Below are 21,948 nucleotides of genomic sequence, written 5' to 3'. Positions count from 1 at the left end.
TCATATGGAGACAAAGATAGCTCTGAAGCTCTGCTTGTCCCTCCTTAGTGCCGTGATTACAAGGGCGAGCCACCACATATGGTCTATGCAGTGCTGGAGGTCCAGTCTGGGTCTGTGCATGCTAGGCAAGCATTATCAACTGAGCGATACCTTCCCCCTCCATGAGCCCCCATGCTAAGAGGTCTAACGAAATAAGAAAGGCAGTCCTTACTCCCAGAAATGGAACAAGATAAATGACAGTGCATCTTTCCTGGGACTTTTTCCCACATACATCCATAGAGCATGAAAGCTATTTATCTAAAAATAGAAATGATGTTGCCCTAAGTCACTTGTTAACATTGGCAACTGCTGTTAACCATATGTGGGAAGGATACAGTTGAAAGGGAGTCTGTAGGGGAGAGAAAGATGGATCCGTAGTTAAGAGCATGTACCACTCCTAGAGAAGCCTGGGCGGAGAGTAGCTCCCAGCACCACCCAACATCAGGTGGCTCATAACCCCTGTAAGTCCAGCTTCAGGACCTGATGCCGCTGGCTTCCGTGGGCATCTGCACTTGCAGGCACACGCCCACACACAGACATGCGTATACACATATTTAAAAATAATTTTTAAAAGTCTTTAAGCAAAAGAAAAAATGTGGAGTCTCTAATCTTCCTCCAACCAGTATCTCTTCAACTCAATCCCTTCCCATCCACTTCGAAGCGCCAAAGACAAGCCATCCACAGTAAGGGCTGGGGGAAGAGACCAGCCGGTTCTGGATTATGAAATGACCTCAACTTTTTGCTAGGTATAGGTGTTATCCAAACCTACAGATTTTCCCCACCAACTTTTACCAAACATTCAATTGCAGTAAAATAAATTTTAGAAAAGAAAAAAACAGTATCACTATTACCAAGATCCAACCATGACCCTGCTTGCCTCACATGTTCTATTCCGTTTCTAACAGTGGGTTCTGCTGTAATCACACCTGATGGGGCTTCTAAGGTGTCCCCAAATGTTAACAGCTTAGCCTCCAAAATATATGTGAGCTACACTGTGTTTTCATTCAGCCTAAGATGAAGCAAATAAAATCCAGGTTGGAGCCTGAGGCCCACGTGTCCATCAGGAACTGGGTGAGCCAGCCTCTACCAAGCCAGGGCTCATTCACACCTTCTCTGCCCCAGCCCTGCACACCTCAGCTTCCGTTTCAGCACATACCTTGGCAAGACTTCTCATCTGTTAGTAATTTAAATCCTTTTCTGCAGCTGCAGTCAAAACTGCCCACAGTGTTTTTGCAGAAATGGTTACAACCTCCATTCCGGGTCTGGCATTCATCGATATCTGTAATGAGCAAACACTAAGGAAGCAACAGGAGAGCAACGGTTGCCTGGCTTCCCCCAGTCCTTATCCTCAGAAAGGAAAGCACACCCGGGAGAGCACTTTCCAGTGCTCACTGATGGTCTCAGTCTTACAAGCATTCTCTTGTCTGGCTGAAGGAGTACCTCACCCGGCCAACAGCCATGCCATTGGCAAGCACTAAGGGCACAAACCCTGGAAAGAATTGGTGTACTTTATTTTATCCTCGACTTCTAATGCCCTCCAAAGATAAGACCACCCCCATTAGTATGTGTTCCATTCTAGCTTAATGACTAAAGCTATAAGGGACAGGAGCTTCTGTTTTGGCAAACTGCACACGGACCAAACGGTCTCAACGTTTTTTAATGATTCCTGATACTTAATCTTATCTTCTCCGCTGTTTCATCTCGTGACCAGCTTATCTATTTTTTTTATCATGCTAAAGAACTAACAACCCCTTTGTAGTCTTGCCCATGAAAGACCAGCAAGTCATTAGGGTCTGTCTTCATTACTAAAAGTTAATGGTACAGTTATTCGTTAAGTGCTCCGGATAATAATCTTGGCCGTTATTTACATGTAATCTCGAGGCTATTATTCATGATTGGTTGATATTATCTGCTGCCGATGAATGTCCCATGAACCTCCCTTTGCTAATAAAGCCATTTGCCTGAAATGGATTATTTGGCGCTTGCAGAGGCTGACCTTCTCAGCAGTTAGCGTAATTAAGTTGCTTCTAATTAAGCTTGCTCAATTATAACCGTCCACCAGCCCGGGGAAGAGAAGCTCTCATCAATAGGAATCATAAGCAAATCCGGAAGTGCTTGAACGCTGTGGAGGGCAGAACTGCCTCTACCCTGCACATCGGCAGTGCAGGACCCCCTCCACCCAGGCCCCCAGCCCTATAACCCCCCAGCTCCAGGACAAGCGAGAGCTACCTTTACATGTCTTCCCATCCAACTGGAGAGTGAATCCAGAGGGACAACTGCAGTGGACGCCTGTTGAAGTGTCCTTACAGGTGCGGTCGCAGCCTCCGTTGTTGACAGCACACGTTTCTGACGAGAGGTGGGGAGGGCAGTTAGCTTCCTAAAGGAGTCCTGACACAGATATTACTGTTTGACAACCCTGAGGGGTGCTCTGTCACACCCCAAGTCTCTGCCACCTACAGGCGAGACAGGGGAGAGATGCTGCTCTGGTTACTCAGGAAACTGGTGGCCAGAGGGAAGATATGTCCCCATCTATAGACACAATCTCTTCCCACTAAAGGTTCCTGGTGGCCCACGCCAACAGCCTGCTAAATATGGCCTCTCCTCTGGAGAGTATAGAACAGGGCAAAAGGGGAAATTCCTTTCTTACTCCAGAAGCTTCTCTCTCTCTCTCTCTCTCTCTCTCTCTCTCTCTCTCTCTCTCTCTCTCTCTCTCTCTCTCTCTCTCTCTCTCTCTAACTACTGAAAAAATGAACCCTGGGTTTCCCCATTCCCATGGTCATTCTCAGTGACAGGCAAGCACCAGTCAACGCTCACCCTATGCTAGCACATCAGAAGCTTCTCTGGCTGCCTCGTTTGAAAGCCTGGGGAGCGGGCTTAGTGGCAATCAAAAAGGATAGATACTTGTGTGCCTATCTGTGCTTCCTCTCAAAACTTACCACACTGAGATTAAGGTTTAAATGTGTGACTCTTTGGGGACAGAGAAAACAAAAAAGATGTCAACTATTAGGAAGTGGCATGTCAATGGGGAAGAGAGTTAATCCCTTGGGTCTGCAGAGGGGCAAAGCTATATGAAGCCCAGAACCCAGAGAGGCCTGGGAGTTAGAGATGGGAAGCTCATCCAGGAGCAGAGATGGGGATGGTATCTAAAAAGGAAGAAAGAAAAGAAAGGAAGGAAAGAAAAGAAAGGAAAAAAAGAAAGGAAGAAAAGAAAAAGAAAGAAAGAAAGAAAGGAAGGAAGGAAGGAAGAAAGGAAGAAAAGAAAGAACAGGTTTCCTGAGAAACAATTCCCACATCCCACACCCAGCCCTAACACCCACATCCCTATACCCCAACACACTAACCCTAGTCCCCAAACCCCTGTCTCCTAGATACCAACATCCCACTCACACCCCCAGCTACAGCACAGCTTGCACTCTGGGGAAGTCGGACCAGTGCGTCAGGACAGAGAAGAGGAGAGAGAGTCTCCCGGGACCTGGAAAGCCAGATTTTTAAACCCATACTCCAGACTCAGCCCCAGGAATGTCTCTATCCCCAGCCAAGGGTCTTGCAGAACATAAGGATTCCGCATAAACTAAATCAACTTGCCCAAAAGAAAAGACTTCAAAATAAAGGCCAGATGTGAAGCCACACCAATACTAAGCCCATCGATCAATATAAAGTCCAACTGGCTTTTTAGTTTTTCACTAACGAATATGAAAAATCAGTCAAGAACATAGAAACCAAATCGAACAAGAAAAAGGGAATATAGAGAAAACAAAGATAACAGAGAAAAGGCTTGGAGTGGTTGGTGGTTTAGTAGTTAAGAGTCCATCAAACCCCTGCAGAGGACCTGGGTTCAATTCCCTCTAACACCAGAGGGAGCGGATTCCTCTGACCTCCAGCCTCTGCAGGCATCTGCATATACACCATTAAAAAGAACAACAACCATTTTAAAAAAGATAATACAAGAAAAGAGAAAAGGTAAAACGTGATTTCTTCAGGGCGGTAAGAGAAGCCCATGAAATTTGAGCAGTTCCCTATAACAAAGACTAAAGGAAATGTTGGGGGTAGGGAAACAGGGAAAGGGAACGTTTAAAAAGACTCTTGCAGGAAGATTAGAAGGTGGGGGAAAATGAGAAATTAAAAGAGAAGAGAGTTAGAGGGTCTCTGGGGTTACTGCTGTCAGCGGGGAAAGAATGAAGGGCACTGAGTGAAGCAACCTACAAGCCGTTCTCACACACAAGCCGAACCAGAGAACTCAGACCTCACCCCAGAAAGGCCTGGGGAGCACACAGAGCACACTAAACTGGACGTCGGCTTGAAAGCTCAGATCACCAATTCCCTGAGAACATCGAGAGTAAAGCGCCACAGGTTTCACTGGACCAAGGGTGAGAGAGGGAGAGCTGAGGATGTGGCTCACATGGGTGGTTGTTCTCCTAGCATGGATGAAGCCCTAGCTCCATTCCCAGGCAGCATAAACTGGGCGTAGTGGCCATGCCTGTGATCCCAGTACCTGGGGGTGGAGACCAGGGACCGGAAGTTCAAGGCCATTCTTAACTCTGGTAAGTTTGGGGGGGTGGCGGGGAGAGGGACAGAGACAGAGACAGAGAGACAGAGACAGAGAGAGAAGGGGGAATAACATGAAACAATGGAGCACTGGTGTCAAAAATCTGACGCTAGAATATTCTTTCCAACTCGGGATTCTATAATGAGCCAAATCCTCATGAAGAGACAATGCATACAAAGGCATTTTGAGAGGCACAAGATTTTTAGAAACCTCTGTCTTATCCACAATATAAAGTGACAAACATCAAGACTTGGGCTCTGCCCAAATAGGAGAGCAGCAAAGAGGGTTCCTAGGCCCATGGGAAAGACACAGCTGACGGAGCTGCAGGCCAGGAGTCAGGCCCTCCCCAGCAGTGGGAAGCCTCAGAACAGGAGAGGGTCAGAGGAGACAGGGGGCTAAGAAGAGCCCGGCTGCCTCTGAACACACTGGGAAGGGCTTTCGAAAGCTCTGCCAGAGGCTTGCAAAAGGAACCAGTGGGTGGTTCTTAGAAAAGAGCACTCCGATTTGCAACCGAAGAAAGCATGCGATAGCGGTGCGTTGCAGGACTTGGATGATGGTGGGGAGATGCTCACAGTGATGTAAACTCTCAATACTGACTTAAATTTTGATAAACCATATTAAGGGCTTGGAAGGAGTGTGCGTGCGTGCATGTGCGTGCATGCGTGTGTGTGCGTGTACCTAAGTTTAAATCCCCTAGCATCCTTTATTTAGGGGATGAGGGATACAGGTAGTTCCAAGGATCTCACTGGTCATCCAGTCTACTCAAATGTTGGTGAGCTTGGGGTTCAGTGATGTATATATGTCACACACACACACACACACACACACACACACACACACACGCGCGCGCGCGCGCGCGCAGAAAAGAAAAAAAAATTACTTGGAAGAGAGATCAGAACAGTCTTGGTAAGCAGTGGTGGGTCAATATCCTACCTGACTAGTGAACCAGGACCTGTCAGATGAACAGTGTTTGTTTGTTTGTTTGTTTGTTTGTTTTCCTTTTTTTCGGAGCTGGGGACTGAACCCAGGGCTTTGCGCTCACTAGGCAAGCACTCTACCGCTAAGCTAAATCCCCAACCCCCAGATGAACAGTTTTAGGTCAAACAAAACTCTCCAGAAGAATGTGTCAAAAGGTCTGTCTGGTCCCATCCCTACAACTACCCCTTCTCTCTCACCTCTAGCTTGACTGTCAGGGCTGTGGGCCAACTGTCTCATGTCCCCCGGCCAAGTGCCACTCTTCTCCATTCTGCTCCTCTAGCACTAACATTGGCTGAGTCAGAGATGGAAGATGGGTGGGCACCAAACCAGACAAACCGCCATGCTAAGCTGGACGATACCCAGAACGCTGTGTCATTACCGCTAATCAGAGGACGAGAATTGGCGTTCAGTGGCTGCCCACTGCATCCCCCACACTGGACTCTGGGCACTTCTGCATATCATTATCTATCTTTTTAAAATGTTTTTCCCTTTTCTTTTTTTTCGGAGCTGGGGACCGATCCCAGGGCCTTGCGCTTGCTAGGCAAGCGCTCTACCACCGAGCTAAATCCCCAACCCTATCTTTTTAAAATGTATTATGCTTTTTCTATGTGCGTGCGTGTGTGTGTGTGTGTGTGTGTGTGTGTGTGTGTGTGTGCGCGCGCACGCGCACGTGTGTGCATGTATGTAGGTGTGCATGTGTGCATGTGTGCATGTGCACAGCACATATATGGAGGAGAAAGGACAACTTGTGGGAGTGGTTCCTTCTCTCCTTCCACTATGTAGTTCCCAGGATAAAACTCATGCCATCAGGCTTGATGGCAAGTACCTGTATCCTGTATTATTATCTTAGCTGAATCTGCTGATAACCATAAAGGATAGATTTTAATACATACATCCTCTTTACTTTTATTTATTGTTGAGGCAGGGTCTCACTATGTAGCCCTGACTAGCTGGAACTTACTACGTAGACCAGGATGGCCTCTGTCTCACAAAAATCTGCCTGCCTCTGCTTCCTAAGTTCTGGGACTTCAGGCATATACCACTATGACTACCTTACATTTATTTATTTTAAGACAAGGTTTCACGTATCCTAGGTTGACCTCTAATTTACTATGTAAGCAAGGTGACCTTGAACTTCTTAGCCTCCTGCTTCCACCTCATGAGTGCTAGAAACATAGTCATGTGTCATCAAGCCTAGTTTATGCTGTGCTCAGGATCAAACCCCGGGCTCTCTACATGCCAGGCAAGAACTCTATGGACAGAGCTCCACCCAGCCCTTGCATCTATTTTAATTTAAAGAAAGAGAGTCCTACAGCCAGGGAGAGCCTCAGTGGTTTGCCAAGTCTCACACATAGCTGGGCAGCGCTAGGACATTAACCTGATTATTCTAATGACTTGGCACAGTACAGGGGTCTTGGACTGTGACAAAGGGACAGTTTGGGGTAAAGAAAAAACCATATCTTGGCTTCACAGAAGCTGCTCATCTCAGTCCAGTTGGCCCTGGGACACACGGGCTTAGGCCTGATGCAATGAGCTGGAGAGGGAAGGAGACAGTGACAGGGCCAAGGAAGAGAGAGGCCTGCATACCCATGAGCAGCCGCCGCTTCACCCGTTTATCTCCATCTGCCACTGACGTGGCATTGCTCTCCGTCCCCTCCAGCATGGTACCCTCTTGCTCTACAAGAGAAGCAAAGCCACAGCTGTCAGCCCGAATGGTCTCATCCCTGAGCAATCATTTCACTGAAATCTCAGATGTGAAATGTGTGACCAGTGGCAGACAGGTGACTGCTGCAGGAGAACAAGCCATTACATGGCTCTGAGGGAATCAGCATATTAAATGACGGAAGAGCCTTATCAACATTAAGGATGGCAAGGGTTTTGGAGTGTAATGTACTGGTCAGAAACCCCAGAAGATGCTGGCTTGCAGGAGCCTCAGCTTAGGATAAGAACTCCAAGAGAGCCAGCCAGGGTTATGCCACGAGACACAGGCAGACTTTGTAACTGCTGCTGTGCTGTCATACACAGTCACCTCTAGGCTCTGTCACCCTCCTCCTTTGGAATATCATCCTGATCTTTAGAATACCATCTTCCAGAACCACCCGGCCCACGGGGAGAGGAATTGCTCTCTAAAGAGAGAGGGACTCCAACCGAAAAGCAGGCCATTCTCGCTGTAACATTGGAAGGACTCTTGTCTATCAGCCACCCCTCACATCTAGGGCTAAGCACTCTCAAGGGTCAAGGTTAAGAGGAGGGTTCGGGGTAGGAGTGGGCAGGCTGAGGCAGACATTGCTCACCTAGGCAGCTTCTCCCATCAGCATGCAACCTGTAGCGTGGATGGCAGCTACACTCGGGGCCTTCTGCAGTATCTTCACAGGAGTGTTGACACCCACCATTTCCATGGTTACAAGTCACTGAGGTCAAAATGAATCAATGCTTAAAGTGCTGAGGTTTTCACAACCAGGGCTGGGTTCGTGTCCAACGAATTGTTTTATTTTCAAAGACAAGGTCTCACTATGTAACTGGCCTGCATAACTACGTAGCCCTAGCTGACCTTGAACTCACAAGATCTACCAGCTTCTACTCCAGAGCACTGAGATTAAAGACGTCCCCGCAGGGTGACTCTTTTCCTCTGCAAGAATCTGAGCATCTAGTGCATGCCTGACTCTTGAGATAAAAGACTTCCCCTCAGATGCTGCCATTGATATGCAATGTATACAGGGTATACAGCCTCTCAGTGTAAACCATATAGAACCATAACAAGGCTTGAACGGAGTGATACCGGGAGATGGAGCTGGGAAGGCTGGGGCAGGGAAGCCCCCCACGCCGTGTGATTCTAGACTGTTCCTTCCCTCTCTCTGGTGAAGTCTGCCTGCTAGCCGGGCTGTGCTGGGACCTCTAGAAATTCTCTAGTACTTCATGTTTGGAACAGACTGACAATGTTTAATTTGCACGATGACTAAGTGGGAATATAGAAAAAATGAGCTGGCTAGGTTGTGTGATTCTGGGATATGTTCCTCACCCTCTTTTTTTTTGGTTTTTGAGGGTTTGTTTGGTTGTTTGATTGGTTGTTTTTGTTTGTTTGTTTGGTCTTTTGAGATAGGGCCTCATGTAGCCCAGGTTGGCCTCCAACTTATTCTATCACCAAGTATCCAAAGATGACCCTTGAACTCCTGATCCTCCTGCCTTTACCCCCTAAGTGCTGGGATCACAGGAGTGTGGCTTTTTTTTAATTCTTCAAATGTTATTTTTTTTTTAAACAAAAGCATTTAAGCAGCGACATCTTAAAAACATTTAGTAAAAGCGAAAAGAAGACAAAGAAGAGGAAGAAGAGGAAGAGGGAGAAGAGGAAGAAAGAAAGAAAGAAAGAAAGAAAGAAAGAAAGAAAGAAAGAAAGAAAGAAAGAAAGAGAAAGGAAGGAAGGAAGGAAGGAAGGAAGGAAGGAAGGAAGGAAGGAAGAAAAGAAGGAAGAAAGGGGACATTGACCTGTGAGACAGAGCAGGGTAAAGACATCTGTTACTGAGTTCAATCCCCAGGACACACGCCGTGGCCGTGGCCATGGCTGTTTTTCTGATCTCTGTGTAGGCTGTCCTCACCTCAGCTCAGTGACAGTTCATACTTACAGATGCAGTCTCTCTGGTTTTTGGCCAGTTCAAAACCAGGCCTGCATTCACAGGCAATGCTGCCTCTCGGGGCCTCTTTGCAGATGTGAGCGCAGCCATGATCCTTGTTCATACAGCTCAGGCCCTCTGCAAAACAGTAGCATATAGCCGGTGACAGACTGGAAGGAGCTAGACGAATGGACAGTAGTGAGTGGCGAAGGCATGGCTTGCCATCTGGATCGCTAGTGGTCCCATAGTATTTGTTTTTGTTTTATGAGACAGGGTCTTGCTTTGTAGTCCAGGCTGGCCTTGAATTCCCTATGTATTTCAGACTTACCTAGAACTCGTCATGCTCCTGCCTCCACCTCCCAGGTACTGGGATTGCAGGCATGTGCCACCCTACACTTGTTTTTCTTTTTTGGCTTTTCAAGTCAGGGTTTCTCTGTGTAGCCTTTGCTGTGCTGGAACTCACTCTGTAGACTGAGCTGGCTTCATAGAAATCTGCCTGCCTCTGCCGCCCAAGTGCTAGGATTAAAGGTGTGTGCCATCATTGCCCGGCTCCAGCTGCACATTTTTAAAGACTACATCTGACTGGTGAGACAGCAAAGTGGTAGTTTTATGCCCAAAACCTTCATGGTAGGAGAGAAACAATTCTGATAAATTGTCCTCTTATGTGTACATGCACAATAAACACATAAAAAGAATGTGCACTAAATCAGGCTGGGGCTCCAAAAATGAAAATAAAAAGCTGGGTGGGAGCAGTGCACACTTTTAATCCCAGCACTCGGGAGGCAGAGGAAGGTGCATCTCCATGAGTTCATGGCCAGCCTGGTCTACAGAGTGAGTTCTAGGATAGCCAGGGCTACACGGAGAAACCCTACCTTGAAAGGATAGATAGATAGATAGATAGATAGATAGATAGATAGATAGATAGATAGATAGATAGATAGATAGATAGATAGGGGCTGGGGCAATTAACCGAAATATAAAAGATTTCTTTTGTCACCTAAGAGATGGGATCCCTCGAATTTTTCTAAAGAAGAAGAGTTGGGGCTGGAGAGATGGCTTAACCGTTGAAAGCCCTGGCTGCTCTTCCAGAGGACCTGGGTTTGATTCCCAGCTTCCGCATGATGGCTCACAACCATCTGTAACTTCAGTCCCAGAAGATTCAGCATCATCTTCTGGCTTCTGTGGGCACCAGGCACACATGTGGTACACAGGCACACATGCAGGCAAAACACTGATACACATAAAATAATCTTTTAAAACTAAAGGAGCCCTCCCAACAAAGCACTGCCTCCATCCCAGGAAGAGAACCTGAATCTTTATGTCCGCCATGAGTTCCCATTCATTCATGAGGAATAAATACGCAGGCACCTTCCAGAGGCTTCTCTCAAGTGGCCCTCAAGGGACCCTCAGTTAGTCTCTCGGCCCTCCCTGAGCATGCTCAGAGCATCACACCTCTCACAGACAGCATCATACAACAACACAAGAGGAATCAAAGGGAAGAGGGAGAGCCTTCCTGCATGTGGGCTCCTGGAGCTGCCACGAAATGATATCAGCCATTCCTTGAACGCCTATTAGGCCCAATCAGTCCTAACAATGGTGATAGGAAAGAGGTTCCATCAGGTAGCTCCTGGTTTAACAAGCATCTAAGTCAGTAGCTCTCAGCCTTTCTCATGTGTCCTTTTAGTACCGTTCCTCACGTTGTGGTGACCCCGACCATAAAATTATCTTCGTTGCTACTTCATAGCTGTAATTTTGCTATTGTTACGAACAGTAATGTAAATATTTTTGGAGGTAGAGGTTTGTCAAAGGGGGTCACGACCCAAAGGTCGAGAACCACTGATCTAAACGCTGATGCAACGGTAGAAGGACTACCTGTGGAGGCCGTTAGCAGCCTGCCTCCTCAGGAAACCAGCTCGGTGAAATCTTGCTGCCTGGGTACCAAACCCAAGCATCTACTCAGTCAGACGCCTTCTCAGTCAGAGCTGCATTAGTGAGGATGTGTCCATGTCTTACTTCTTGGCTTCTGTGTAAGGCACTGAGACATCTCTGAGAGTGAGGCTTTGGTTCTCAATGGTTGGAGGGCCCATGAGAGTTTCTAATTCTAGAAGTAGGGGTTTTAAACTTGAGCCCTGGAAGGTTTTACTCAGCTTTACTGGGACTGAGCACCATTCTGTATTCTGCCCCTACCACAGCCAATAGGCTTTAAAGAAAGGATGAGTCTCCTCCCTCTGCCTGTGTGTCCTGGGAACAGTTACCTCAAAGGATGTTTCTACTTCAAAAGCAGTACAGCAGTTAAGATGTCCTCTAACTCTCTCGGGTCTGTCCAAAGACCACCTTGTTTTACATCTGACAGTTCTGAGCTGTATGCCCCCACCACCACCACCACCACACACACAGTCTGCTTCGAGCTGCTGGGATTCATCAGCCCCTGCCAAGGGCTGCTGTCAAGTAGCACAGAAAAACGTTTGCACTGGGTTGCTACAAAGCTCTCTCTGCTCAGGCTGATCCTTTATGAAGATGTCATTCACAGGTGAGAGCTGCCCGTGGAGGGAGTGTCCTCCTTTCCTCCCCAAAGGCCCAGCAAGTCCTGTGTTTGTCTTGTGGGTCAGTGGAGCATTTGAAGTAATTGAGGCAGGCCAATACTTGCAGGTAATTGATAACAGTGCTCAGAGGTACAGTGTAGGAACCCATAGAAAGTCTACCCCCCCCACCCACCTCTTCACCTCGGGGGATAATTCGCTCTGTTTATGTGCCTGAGGCATTTGCAAAGTGACTTTTGCTGCCTCTGAGCAGTTCATTTACACAAGAATTATTTTATAAGAAAACCAAAAGCCATCAGTGAAGCTGCCCCCGTAGTCCCCTCAGAGCAAACTGAATCTGAAGTCGCCAAGAGGTGATGAGGACCAAGACAACTCTGGAAATACAGAGGCTTTTCAAGAGGTCACCCCCAAAGCCCTTCAGAGCACCCCAGTTCAAAACAAGGCCATAGCTAGAGGAAGCAGATGGGTCTGGTCCAAACCAAGAAGGCCAGCGAGAGCCCTAACTTCCCAAGGATCTGGTCTGGTAGCCATGTCCAATGCTAAGGGAAGATGTTCAGAAGCCCTGGGAATGCCCCCAAACTTTTGCTCCCTTGCCGGGCTTCCATTTTAGTATATCTCTGGAAACTTAAATAAGGATATCCTTGAGAACAAGTGGGAAATATTTCACAAAACGGGAGATGTGGGCTGCTGCAGGCCCAGTCTTCTTGTCATCCCGATGTCGCCTGCAGCTCGGCCAGAGCAGCAGTACACTGTCTAAATACCCTGAGAGCAGACAAGACAAAAGAGATCCGCTCATTCCGACAGCCCGAGCACCCCTGAATGGGAACAAAGGCAGACCGAGGGTGAGGTTCCCCTCCATTACATGGGTGAAAACACACATTCTCTTTAACACACAGCTCTGGGCTTTCTAAGCATTTTTTTTTTTTTTTGGTTCTTTTTTTTGGAGCTGGGGACCCGAACAGGGCCTTTGCTTCCTAGGTAAGCGCTCTACCACTGAGCTAAATCCCAGCCCCCTTTCTAAGCATTTTTAACAAAAAAAAATTCAGTAGCTTGAGTTTCCATCCAACTCAGCTACTGGTTCTCCTTGCTGAAAAACACTTGGTAAATAATTATTAAAACAGTAGCAATAGAAAATACTAGACTGTGACATCAGCTCCCCCTGCCACCTTCCATGGTGGATTTTAAAGTCTTTAAATACAGTCTCCAAGAAGCTGCCGTACACATGAAGGAGGAAGTCCTTAGGAATGGCTTTTTTTTATTTTAGAAGGCATTTGGTTGAAGAACTAAAATTCTAGTGTAGAAGTGGGTCGACATTGCAAAGTGCTGTAACCTGCTGGCTCACACTGGCAGGAATTTGCCTCGTAGTCAAACCGAAATGCAACAGAAAATTCTCAGCACTTCCAGACCACAATAACAATCCTTGGATTTGGATTTTAGTTCCAGACATCTATATTCATGTTAAGTACCCATCAGGGGATCCAAGAATGTCTGAATTGTGGAAGAGTTAGAGTTCTAATACAGCTTGCAGAAAGAACTCGTATTTACCTCAGCTCTGAGAAACCTGTAGGAGGGGAGAGAAGGGCGAGCCAGGGGTCTGGAACACAAGATAAGTAAGAGACCAGAAGCCCAAGCTGCTGTGAGTGGGCAGAGCCCATGTGGGGTGCAGAGGCAAGGGCTTCACCAGCAAGCCGCCAGAGGAGAAAGCCAGAGTGACTTCCCTGGGAGGACAGACACCCTGAGACTCAGGTCACTCTCTGCCTGGCTCCTTAAATGATTCCCACCTCCAGTTCTGTCATAGGAAACTTCATCCAATGCCACCAGAACCTAGAGACCCCAGCAGGAAGAAAACTCACCACTACTCTGTAAGGGTCACACCTAACATGAGATGAGAAATCAGAACCATTGTTTGTGAGTCCCCTCCACCCCGTGAGCACTGAGAGTGAATAGACGGGGGGGGGGACCCCCACAGCTATCAAACCCACCGCTCCCCAACACCAAGGCATTCCCGTCAAGTGCAACCTAATCCACCATTCTTGGAAAACAGGGTAAAATCATCTTCCATGAAGAAATGCCTGACGTGTCCACTAAAGCCATGGTAAATAATAAATGTATAAGTTTGTGATTAATAGCTTCACTCCTAGGATATGGGAATCCACAGGCATCATATGCTAAGATGAATGAATTGTCTCATAGTTGGGCTCTTAAATCTACAGACAGGAAGAGGCAACACCAGAGAAGTACAGCCGCTAAGATAACCCTATTTGGTTTAAGAAAAGGCAGAGAAATACAAAGATGACATTTGGTGAAAAAACAACCGATTGCCACTTGCCCTGATGCCTCTCCCTCCAAAGACTCCGACAAAGCCATAGGAATTTAAAATAGTAGAAATAAAAGACATAAACTCAAAGCAGAGAGTATGAGAGGAAGGCCTTCAGCAGGCTGAGTGGGTGAGAACACAGTGAGTAGTCCAGAGAGGGTGTTCTCTCCCCTTCCCCAACGCCCACAGAGCCCTAGAAGCAAAGAGCCCAAGAAATGCAAGACTCGGGGAAGGGCCAGAAGTGGCTTGAGGCTGCAAGAGGCTAGCTAGTCCGGGAGGGAGGATCCAGCTCCCGCCCCCACCCGCACCCCCAGCCCAGAGCAAAGGGCAAGCTTGCACTGGTACTGCGGTTTTCAGCATCTTTTTGAAAAACTTGGCAAATCACACACCTTATTTCTCTGGAGCCATGTACTGAGATGTGAAATGTACTCTATTTAGAGATTAGGATCAGAGGGTGTGAAAGTTTGCAAGGACCTCAGAGATCCCACAGCCTGCCACGTTGCTAGGTGACAACTACGAAGGTAACAGAGCTTGCCGCGTCGCTCTAGCAGCACATTCGGGACTTGTCCCCAGCTTCCGAGATTTTCTAGACACTCTGCTTCCCGGCTAAAGCCATCTTGTGTTCGAGGGGGAGGGAACTCTGATGAGACTCCGCCCCCTACCCTTCGACCGACTAAGGTACCTTCTGAGCGGTGAATGCAAGTGTGCTGATTGTCACTTAGAAAGAAACCTTCTTTGCAGCGACACTCATAGCTCCCCATGACGTTGGTGCAGGTGTGCTGGCAGCCGCCATTGTTCTCCAAGCATTCATTCACATCTGGAGAGAGAGAGAGATCGAGATTGGCTTTCATGGCTATTTCCAAAGCCCAACCCAGCCAGGCGGCTCAGCGTCTCCTGCTAAGTGGAGACAAGGTCCTTCTTGTCCCTGTACCATAGAAACTCTCCAAGTCAGAGCCATAGGAGCCTATGGTTGGTTCGCCCAGCCCCAGGGGGCCATGAGTCTAGGGCTCAGCTAGTCAGGCTCAGGGAACAAACACAAAAGCCATGGAGCACCTTGAATTTCTAAAGCACATTGCCAGATGGGTGAGATAAAGCCTAGCTTCCTGAGAAAGTCTGCAGGAGAGACAAAGACAATGTACAATGGATTCTAAGATAAGAGGAGGGTGGGGCAGAAGAAAGACGCTAGGTAGCACGTGATTGTGTGCTATCAACACAGGGGCCTTTATGGGGAAAGCTGATAAGAGATGGGCCCTTAGGATCCTGCAGTTACAAACCTGGAGAACAGAGATTCCAGGCTGAAGGGCCAGAGCCCTCCCCTAGCACAGAGATGGCAAGGAAGCCTGGAGAATATTGGATAGCAGTGAGTCATTCCGTTTGGCTAGAGCCTGGGAGACGTGGATGGAAGTCACAGGAGATGCGTTCAGCAAGATAGCTCAAGGCCACAATGCTTCTGGGTCTTAAATCGCAAGCTAAGAAGCTCCCGTTTCACTGCAGGGGGGTGAAGACATCAAGCCCCTTCTCTGGGGGAATCTAAGACAGAAGTAGGACACACAAGAAAGAAGCAAAGCCTGGGGACTGGCTTTCTCTCTCTCTGTACCCAAAACAGCCCAGGCCGGTGCTGTGGGACGAGAGAGAGGGCAGATAGCCCTTGGGATAAGCTGGAGAGGCAGGCATAGAAAACTGCTAGGCAGACAAGATGCCCCAGGGAGAGTGTCACTGTCCCAATGCTCCTTCAAGGACAGGAAGGAGGCTCTCTAGAGAAACATGGTGAAGACTGATGCTGATCTCAGAAGCAGGAATGGAGACTCAGTTTTGCTCCCAGTGTAGAAAGAGATATCCTAACAGACTGAAGTGTAAGGTGGGGCCCAGCGGGTATGAGGGAGCGAAGGGATAGAGAACACTGTGGAGTGGCTTTTTTTTTTTTTCCGAACACCATTTGCTTGCAGAAGACAGGAGGGCCAAAGCCAGGAATGTGAGAAGGCAAAGAACAGGAGCAGAAAGGTGCAAGCCAAGGGGAGAATTGTGGTCCACGACAGAGGCAGAGAAGTCAGCAGGAGTCCCCAGAACCTGGGAAGGCACAGTCAGAAAGGCAGGAAGTCTCTGACCTGTTACTGCAACTCAGCCCTAAGGGAACCTTCCTTCCTTCCTGAGACCCTGTCATAGCTGCCCTGGGTCACTTACCAGCCTGTCTTCTCAATACTCTGTATGGGTCCCCATCAGACTGTGCACTTCTGGCAGATCTAGATTCCTGTCTCATAATAGTATAAAATAGTGATCGGCACAGCACTGGGCAGTTCGTGAGCAACAAGGAAGAAGTGCAGACAGCCAGAGCCCAGGAGAAAACTCCCAGAACCTCAGATATCACAAAGACTCAAGAAGAAACCTGATTTAAAAAAAAGAAAGAACTTCTCTGGTCTAATATCTCATGTGCCTATCACTGACTCCTGGGTGTATCTGTAACCAGAAAACTCACATTTAAATGTCTGTTATCTGGTTTCAAGCTTCAGATCTTACAGGCAAGGGTCCTCCTACACTACCGAGCAATGTTCTCCTAAACTGATGGGACTGCAGCCATTCCCTGAAGCCTAACAAACTCGCCCTGTCTGTGCCAAAGGGCGAAGGAAACACATTCCTCCGGAGAGGAGCCTGTACTGGGACACCTGGCCCAGGCACTGTGCAGTGAGGGCTCACGGTGAGTGGAGAGGCTGTCTCCCTGACATGACTGAAGGCCAGCTCTCCTGAGTCACAACAGCCCCATCCCACGTGTCACCTGCTATGTCTTCTTCCCAAGCTTTCAGCAATGTGTCATTAACTTGGGTGACACAATGGGATGGAATGAATACAGTGTGTGTGCACGTGACCAGCGTGGGTCAGGAGCAAGTGACTGTCTTCAGACTCTGCCTTGTGGCAACCTCCAGATGCCCTGGCTACATCCTCCAGAGACATCGATGTAATTGGGCTGGGGTAAGGCTCAGGCAGTGGTGTCTGTTGAACGTCTCAGAGGAACCTCTCTTACCAAGCTAAATAGTTGTGATATAACTCGCCATGAATGGGAACTGAGTTCAGGTGGGCGGGCTGTGGGGAAGAGTTGCATTCATTTCCTGTGGATTTGCTTCCCAGACTACAGCCCTGGGGGGCTCGGTGTCGGAACATGCTGGCTGGTATATTTGTAGCTAACGTGTATTTAGTGGGGGCTGGCCACAGGGAAAGAGTCACCCCAGAGAACATAGGAACCTGCCACTCCAGAGGAATCTGGGCTCTGAGCTTTCTGGCCACAAAGTGTCTTGTCACAGAGGGTGTAGGAGTCTGTCTGTGTGCTGGTTCCATTCTTCCAAGTAAACAGTATTTCCTCATACCTTTCTTCTTCTTCCTCCTTTTCTTCTTTAAGACAGGGTCTCATGTAGCCCAGGTTGGCCTCAAACTCTCTATGGAGCTAAAGGTAACCTTGAACTCCTGACCCTCCTGCTCGACCTCCAGAATACTGACATCACAGGTATACGCCATTATACATGCTTTATGGAGTGCTAGGAACTGAACCTGGGGATTTGTGCAGGCTAATCAAATATTCTACCAATGGGTTGGAGAGATGGCTCAGGAATTGAGAGCACTGGCTGTTTTTCCAGAGGACTTGTGCCCACTTGAATTCCCAGTGCCCACGTGGCACTTAGAACTGCTGTAAATCTTGTTCCAGAGGATTTGACACCCTCACCCAGATATACATGCAGACAAAACACCAATGCACAAAAAAAATTTTTTTTAAATTAAAAAAAATGTTCTACCAACTGAACTATATCTCCAACCCTCTACTGCTTTCCTTTAAAGGAACCCTTTCTTTGCATACTTACTCAGTAGATGCTTGGAGTCTCTACAAAGCAGATACTTGGCAGACTCCATGACGAAACCCCAGGTGGGTAACAAAGGCATTCTACTGAGCCATTTGTTACTGGCTAAGGCGAAACTCTAGGCCTGGAAATGTTACGGGCATGCTTGTGGTCTGAAAGCCCCATTCTGCCTGGGCTGATGTACTTAGGCTTTGGATGGCTCAGCCTGCTGCTCTCAGGAAGCTCCCACCCACAAGAAGAACCAGGTCAGCCATCAGATATCAACCCTCAAAATGACAATTTTGGCAAATCAAAGGGAAATCAACTACAACCACAACACTAGAATGAATGCTGTCCAACAAATTCAGAAGTCTTGCCCGACTTTTGAATTCACTGTGATTTATTTCTGCTCTCAGGGTTGTTTTCAAATGTATCCTTTTTAAGTGCTGCAGGCTTAGTGGGAGTTTATACTCCCCTAGCCACCCATGATATCTGACTGACGGCTGCAGATTTGGAAGCCCACACAGCTTACACCTCTCTTATGGGGGCTCAGACAGAAAAGGCCCACACCAGATAATATTGAAATATAATATTGGGGCTAAATCTCAAATGGAAGCATTCTTCTCCTCCTCTTCCTCCTCCTCCTCATCATCTTCCTCTTCCTCCTCCTCCTCCTCTGCTCCCTCTTCTTCCTCCTTTTCTTCCTCCTCTTCCTCTTCCCTCTCTTCTTCCCCATATTCTTCCTCCTCTTCTCCCTCCTCTTCCTCCTCTTCTTCTTCCTCCTCTTCCTCCTCCTTTTTCTATTCCGTTCCTACTCCAGAGCCCAACTTTCGAACACAAATTCAGCTTAGACTCGGGAGGAGGGGCTCAGGTGATGACTGCATGCGTATGAGGTCAGAGTTCAGTGTGAAGTGTCTTCCTCAGGTGCTTTACAACTTACATTTTGAGTCAAGGTCTGTCACTGGACTTGAAGCTCATTAACTGGGCTAGGTCATCTGGCCAATGAGCTCCAGGGACCTGCCTGACGCTGCCTCCCCAACGCCAGGATCGCAAGTGTGCACCACTATGCCCAGCTTTTACATGGGTGCTGGGATCCAAATCCAGGGCCTCATACTGGCACACCAGTCACTTTACCAACTGTGCCATCTTCCTGGCACCTCTATGGCTTTGTAAGCTGACATCAAGGCATTTGATCAAGGTATTTCTATCACTCTATAAAGGAAGATCTGAATAGCTGTCCCCTGAGACAGACCCTGGTTGGCCCAAAGGTCAGCCAGAAAAAGGCTCATCAGCATAATGTCCTCCGGTAAGGCTGACAGCATGAGCTCAGCAGAGCAAAACACCTGCCTGGTGTGCGACGTCCTCCCAGACTCCCCAGCCCCATCCAGCAGGGCTCCTGGCTTCCGACCTAGTGCTCACACGAGAGTATTTAAGGATAGCTGGAATCCTTTCAACAGAACACCTAAGGTCAGAAAGTCCATGTCAGAAATCAATAAGCAGTAGTGGCAATGTCCGCCCATCTCCTTGGACTAAATTTACCTATCCAGTTTCCTGTCATATAGTCTAATGTCTAAGGGGCCAAAACCCTCATTTCCCTGATCCTCGGATCACTTTTTTGTCTTTTTATATATGTACACAGGGTATGTAGTCCAGACTGGCCTCAAGTTTGCTCTGTAACTAAGGATGATCTTAAATTATTGATCCTCCCACCTCTCTCCCGAGTGCTGGGATCACAGATATGCACCACCCCATGGTTTTGCAGTGCTGGGGATGCAATGCATGCTGGGCAAGCACTCTACTGACTAAAATGTACCCCGGGTCTCTACTTTTTTGCTTTTATGAGTAAGTTTTCAAAAGGAAAGAGGCTGGTAGAAGGTTGGGGAGAGGAAAGTGTTTTTCTTACCAAGACAGTTATGACCGTCATGAGCCAACATGAAGCCATCGAAACAGGTGCAGCGATAGTTGCCTGGAATGTTCAAACAGTCGTGGACACAGCCTCCATTGAGAGCATTGTCACATTCATCCATGTCTGAGGAGCAAAACAGAGGTGAACTCAGCAGGTGCTATTTCTCTGAGAGATCTATGTATGTGTTTACCCGTTGGGCAGCCATCCCACTTCTTAAATCAGCCAAACAAAAATAAACAAGCACTAATCTTCAATGTTGAATTGTTTGAGATTACAAAACACTAGAAGCAACCTAGAAGTCCACATTTAGGAGAGCAGTTTAGAGGATGTGATACGTTCTGGCTGGTCTTACGTCAACTTAACACACAAACTAGTTATCTGAATGGAGGGGCACTTAATTGAGAAAGTGCCTCTGTATGATCCAGCCGTTTGCTATTGATGAGGGAGGGCCCAGTCTAATGTGGGTGGTGCCTGGAATGGAGGTTCTGGGTTCCATAAGAAAACAGGCTGAGCAAGCCATGGAGAGCAAGCCTGTGAGCAGCATCCTCCATGGCCTCTGCCTCAGCTCCTGCCTCCAGGTTCCTGCCCTGAGTGTGCCCTGCCCTGATTTTCTTCAATGATGAACAGTGATATGAAACTGAGTAAGATAAACCCTTTCCTCCACAAGGTGCTTTGGTCATGAAGTTTAATCCCAGCAATAGAAAACCCAAGTAAGTCATGGTATAGTCACTTGATGGATTACTATGTAGCTCTAAAAGAAAGTGAAGACGGTCTCTATGAACTGATTTGGAATAATTAAGAGAATATATTGTTAACTGAAAAGAATCCAAATGCAGAAGAAAGCCTAGAAGATTTTAAATTGAAGACAACATCTAAACACACACATGCTACAAAATGTCAACATGCATAGAATTTATGTGGGAATGAAAAGACTCAGAAGGGATAACACAGTTTGGAAACATCCAGGGGAACTTACTATAAAGCCGTTCTTATTAAGACAGCAGAGTAAGGAAGGATAAGGAGATCATGGAACAGAAGTAAGATTGCAGAAAGAAATACAGAGACGCAGAGCAGGGATGATGTGGAACATGAGAGACTTTAGGACGCTCAGTCCTAAACAAGGTGTCTCCGTCGATCCCTGCCCCAGAGATCAGGGACCCAAGCAGCGGAGGAGGTAGAGAGACAGAAGGTTAGAGGATACCCAGGTAAGTCCCTCTAAATCAGCAGGACCGAGACAAATGAACTCAGAGACGGGGGCAGCGTGCACAGGGTCAGCATCAGATGGGGTCCTGGAGCTAAAAGAAGTGGGCACAAGGCCCCATTTTAACCCAGAAGCTATCTGCCACTGATAACCACTTGCAAACAAAAATTTACATTTCTCCAAGGAAATCTCAGTTGGAAAACAAACTACTACTCTGAAGGGTGAACTGCATGCCCGGCAGCAGCCGGCAACAGAGGAGGAGCTCGATGACATCTATGGAGGTTCTTGGTCCCGTTCTGTGTCAGGGCTTCCCACTCCCTCCTTTTTATTTTAACTTTATCCCCTCTCTGTCTCTGTCTCTGTCTCTGTCTCTCTGTCTCTCGCTCCCTGCCAGTTTGTGTTTTTATGAGAATCCTGAGTGTGTAAATGAGTGGGTCTCTCTCTGTATCTACATCTGTTTCTTGTGCCTTCTCTTGGTCTCTTTTTCTTCTGTTTGCTTTGTCCTATTCCAACGTGTTAGTTTTTGTTTTATTTTTATTTATTTTACTATTATCCCTTAAGAAGCCTGTTTGTTTTTTAATGAAAGACAAAAAGGGAACGGATCCAGATGGGAGGGGAGGTGGAGAGGGACTGGGAGGAGTAGAGGGAGGGGAAACTGTAATCAGGATAAATTATGTAAGAAAAAAATCCATTTTCAATAAATGGAGAAAAAGGCAGGAGGTCACCAACTTGAAGCCAGCCTGGGCTGCATGGTGAGTTTCAGGACAGCCTGGTTCATGCAGCAAATCTGTCTCAACAGACTACTGTATATATCTGTACAACAGACTACTTATTCACTGATAACGAGGAAGTGAGGATACAGACTGCAGCATAGCACGCTTCCTAAGCAGCACTCTGAGAGAAACAGTCCAAACACAAGGAACCTGGATCACAGGAGTTCATCCACACGAGGTATCCAGGAAGGCCGCATTGCAAGGCGGCTGCAGCTGGGG

At 47.5% G+C, this 21,948-nt stretch overlaps 1 protein-coding gene across 1 annotated transcript in view; it reads right to left on the bottom strand.

The window, feature by feature from the left end:
• The window catches only part of Scube2 (signal peptide, CUB domain and EGF like domain containing 2), a 65,069-nt gene that overhangs the window by 38,209 nt on the left and 4,912 nt on the right, over nucleotides 1-21,948 (bottom strand). The window contains exons 3-9 of the mRNA XM_032895069.1: nucleotides 19,753-19,878; nucleotides 14,711-14,845; nucleotides 9,184-9,309; nucleotides 7,858-7,974; nucleotides 7,151-7,240; nucleotides 2,269-2,385; nucleotides 1,196-1,318 (exon numbers count right to left, since the gene is read on the bottom strand). Coding sequence (XP_032750960.1) covers nucleotides 1,196-1,318; nucleotides 2,269-2,385; nucleotides 7,151-7,240; nucleotides 7,858-7,974; nucleotides 9,184-9,309; nucleotides 14,711-14,845; nucleotides 19,753-19,878 — 834 coding nt within the window. The remainder of the gene's footprint in view (nucleotides 1-1,195; nucleotides 1,319-2,268; nucleotides 2,386-7,150; nucleotides 7,241-7,857; nucleotides 7,975-9,183; nucleotides 9,310-14,710; nucleotides 14,846-19,752; nucleotides 19,879-21,948) is intronic.

The sequence above is a fragment of the Rattus rattus genome, chromosome 2 (genome assembly GCF_011064425.1).
Source record: "Rattus rattus isolate New Zealand chromosome 2, Rrattus_CSIRO_v1, whole genome shotgun sequence".
NCBI lineage: Eukaryota > Metazoa > Chordata > Mammalia > Rodentia > Muridae > Rattus > Rattus rattus.
The sequence above is the reverse complement of the archived record's forward strand: the minus strand, read 5'-3'. Positions and strand labels throughout refer to the sequence as shown.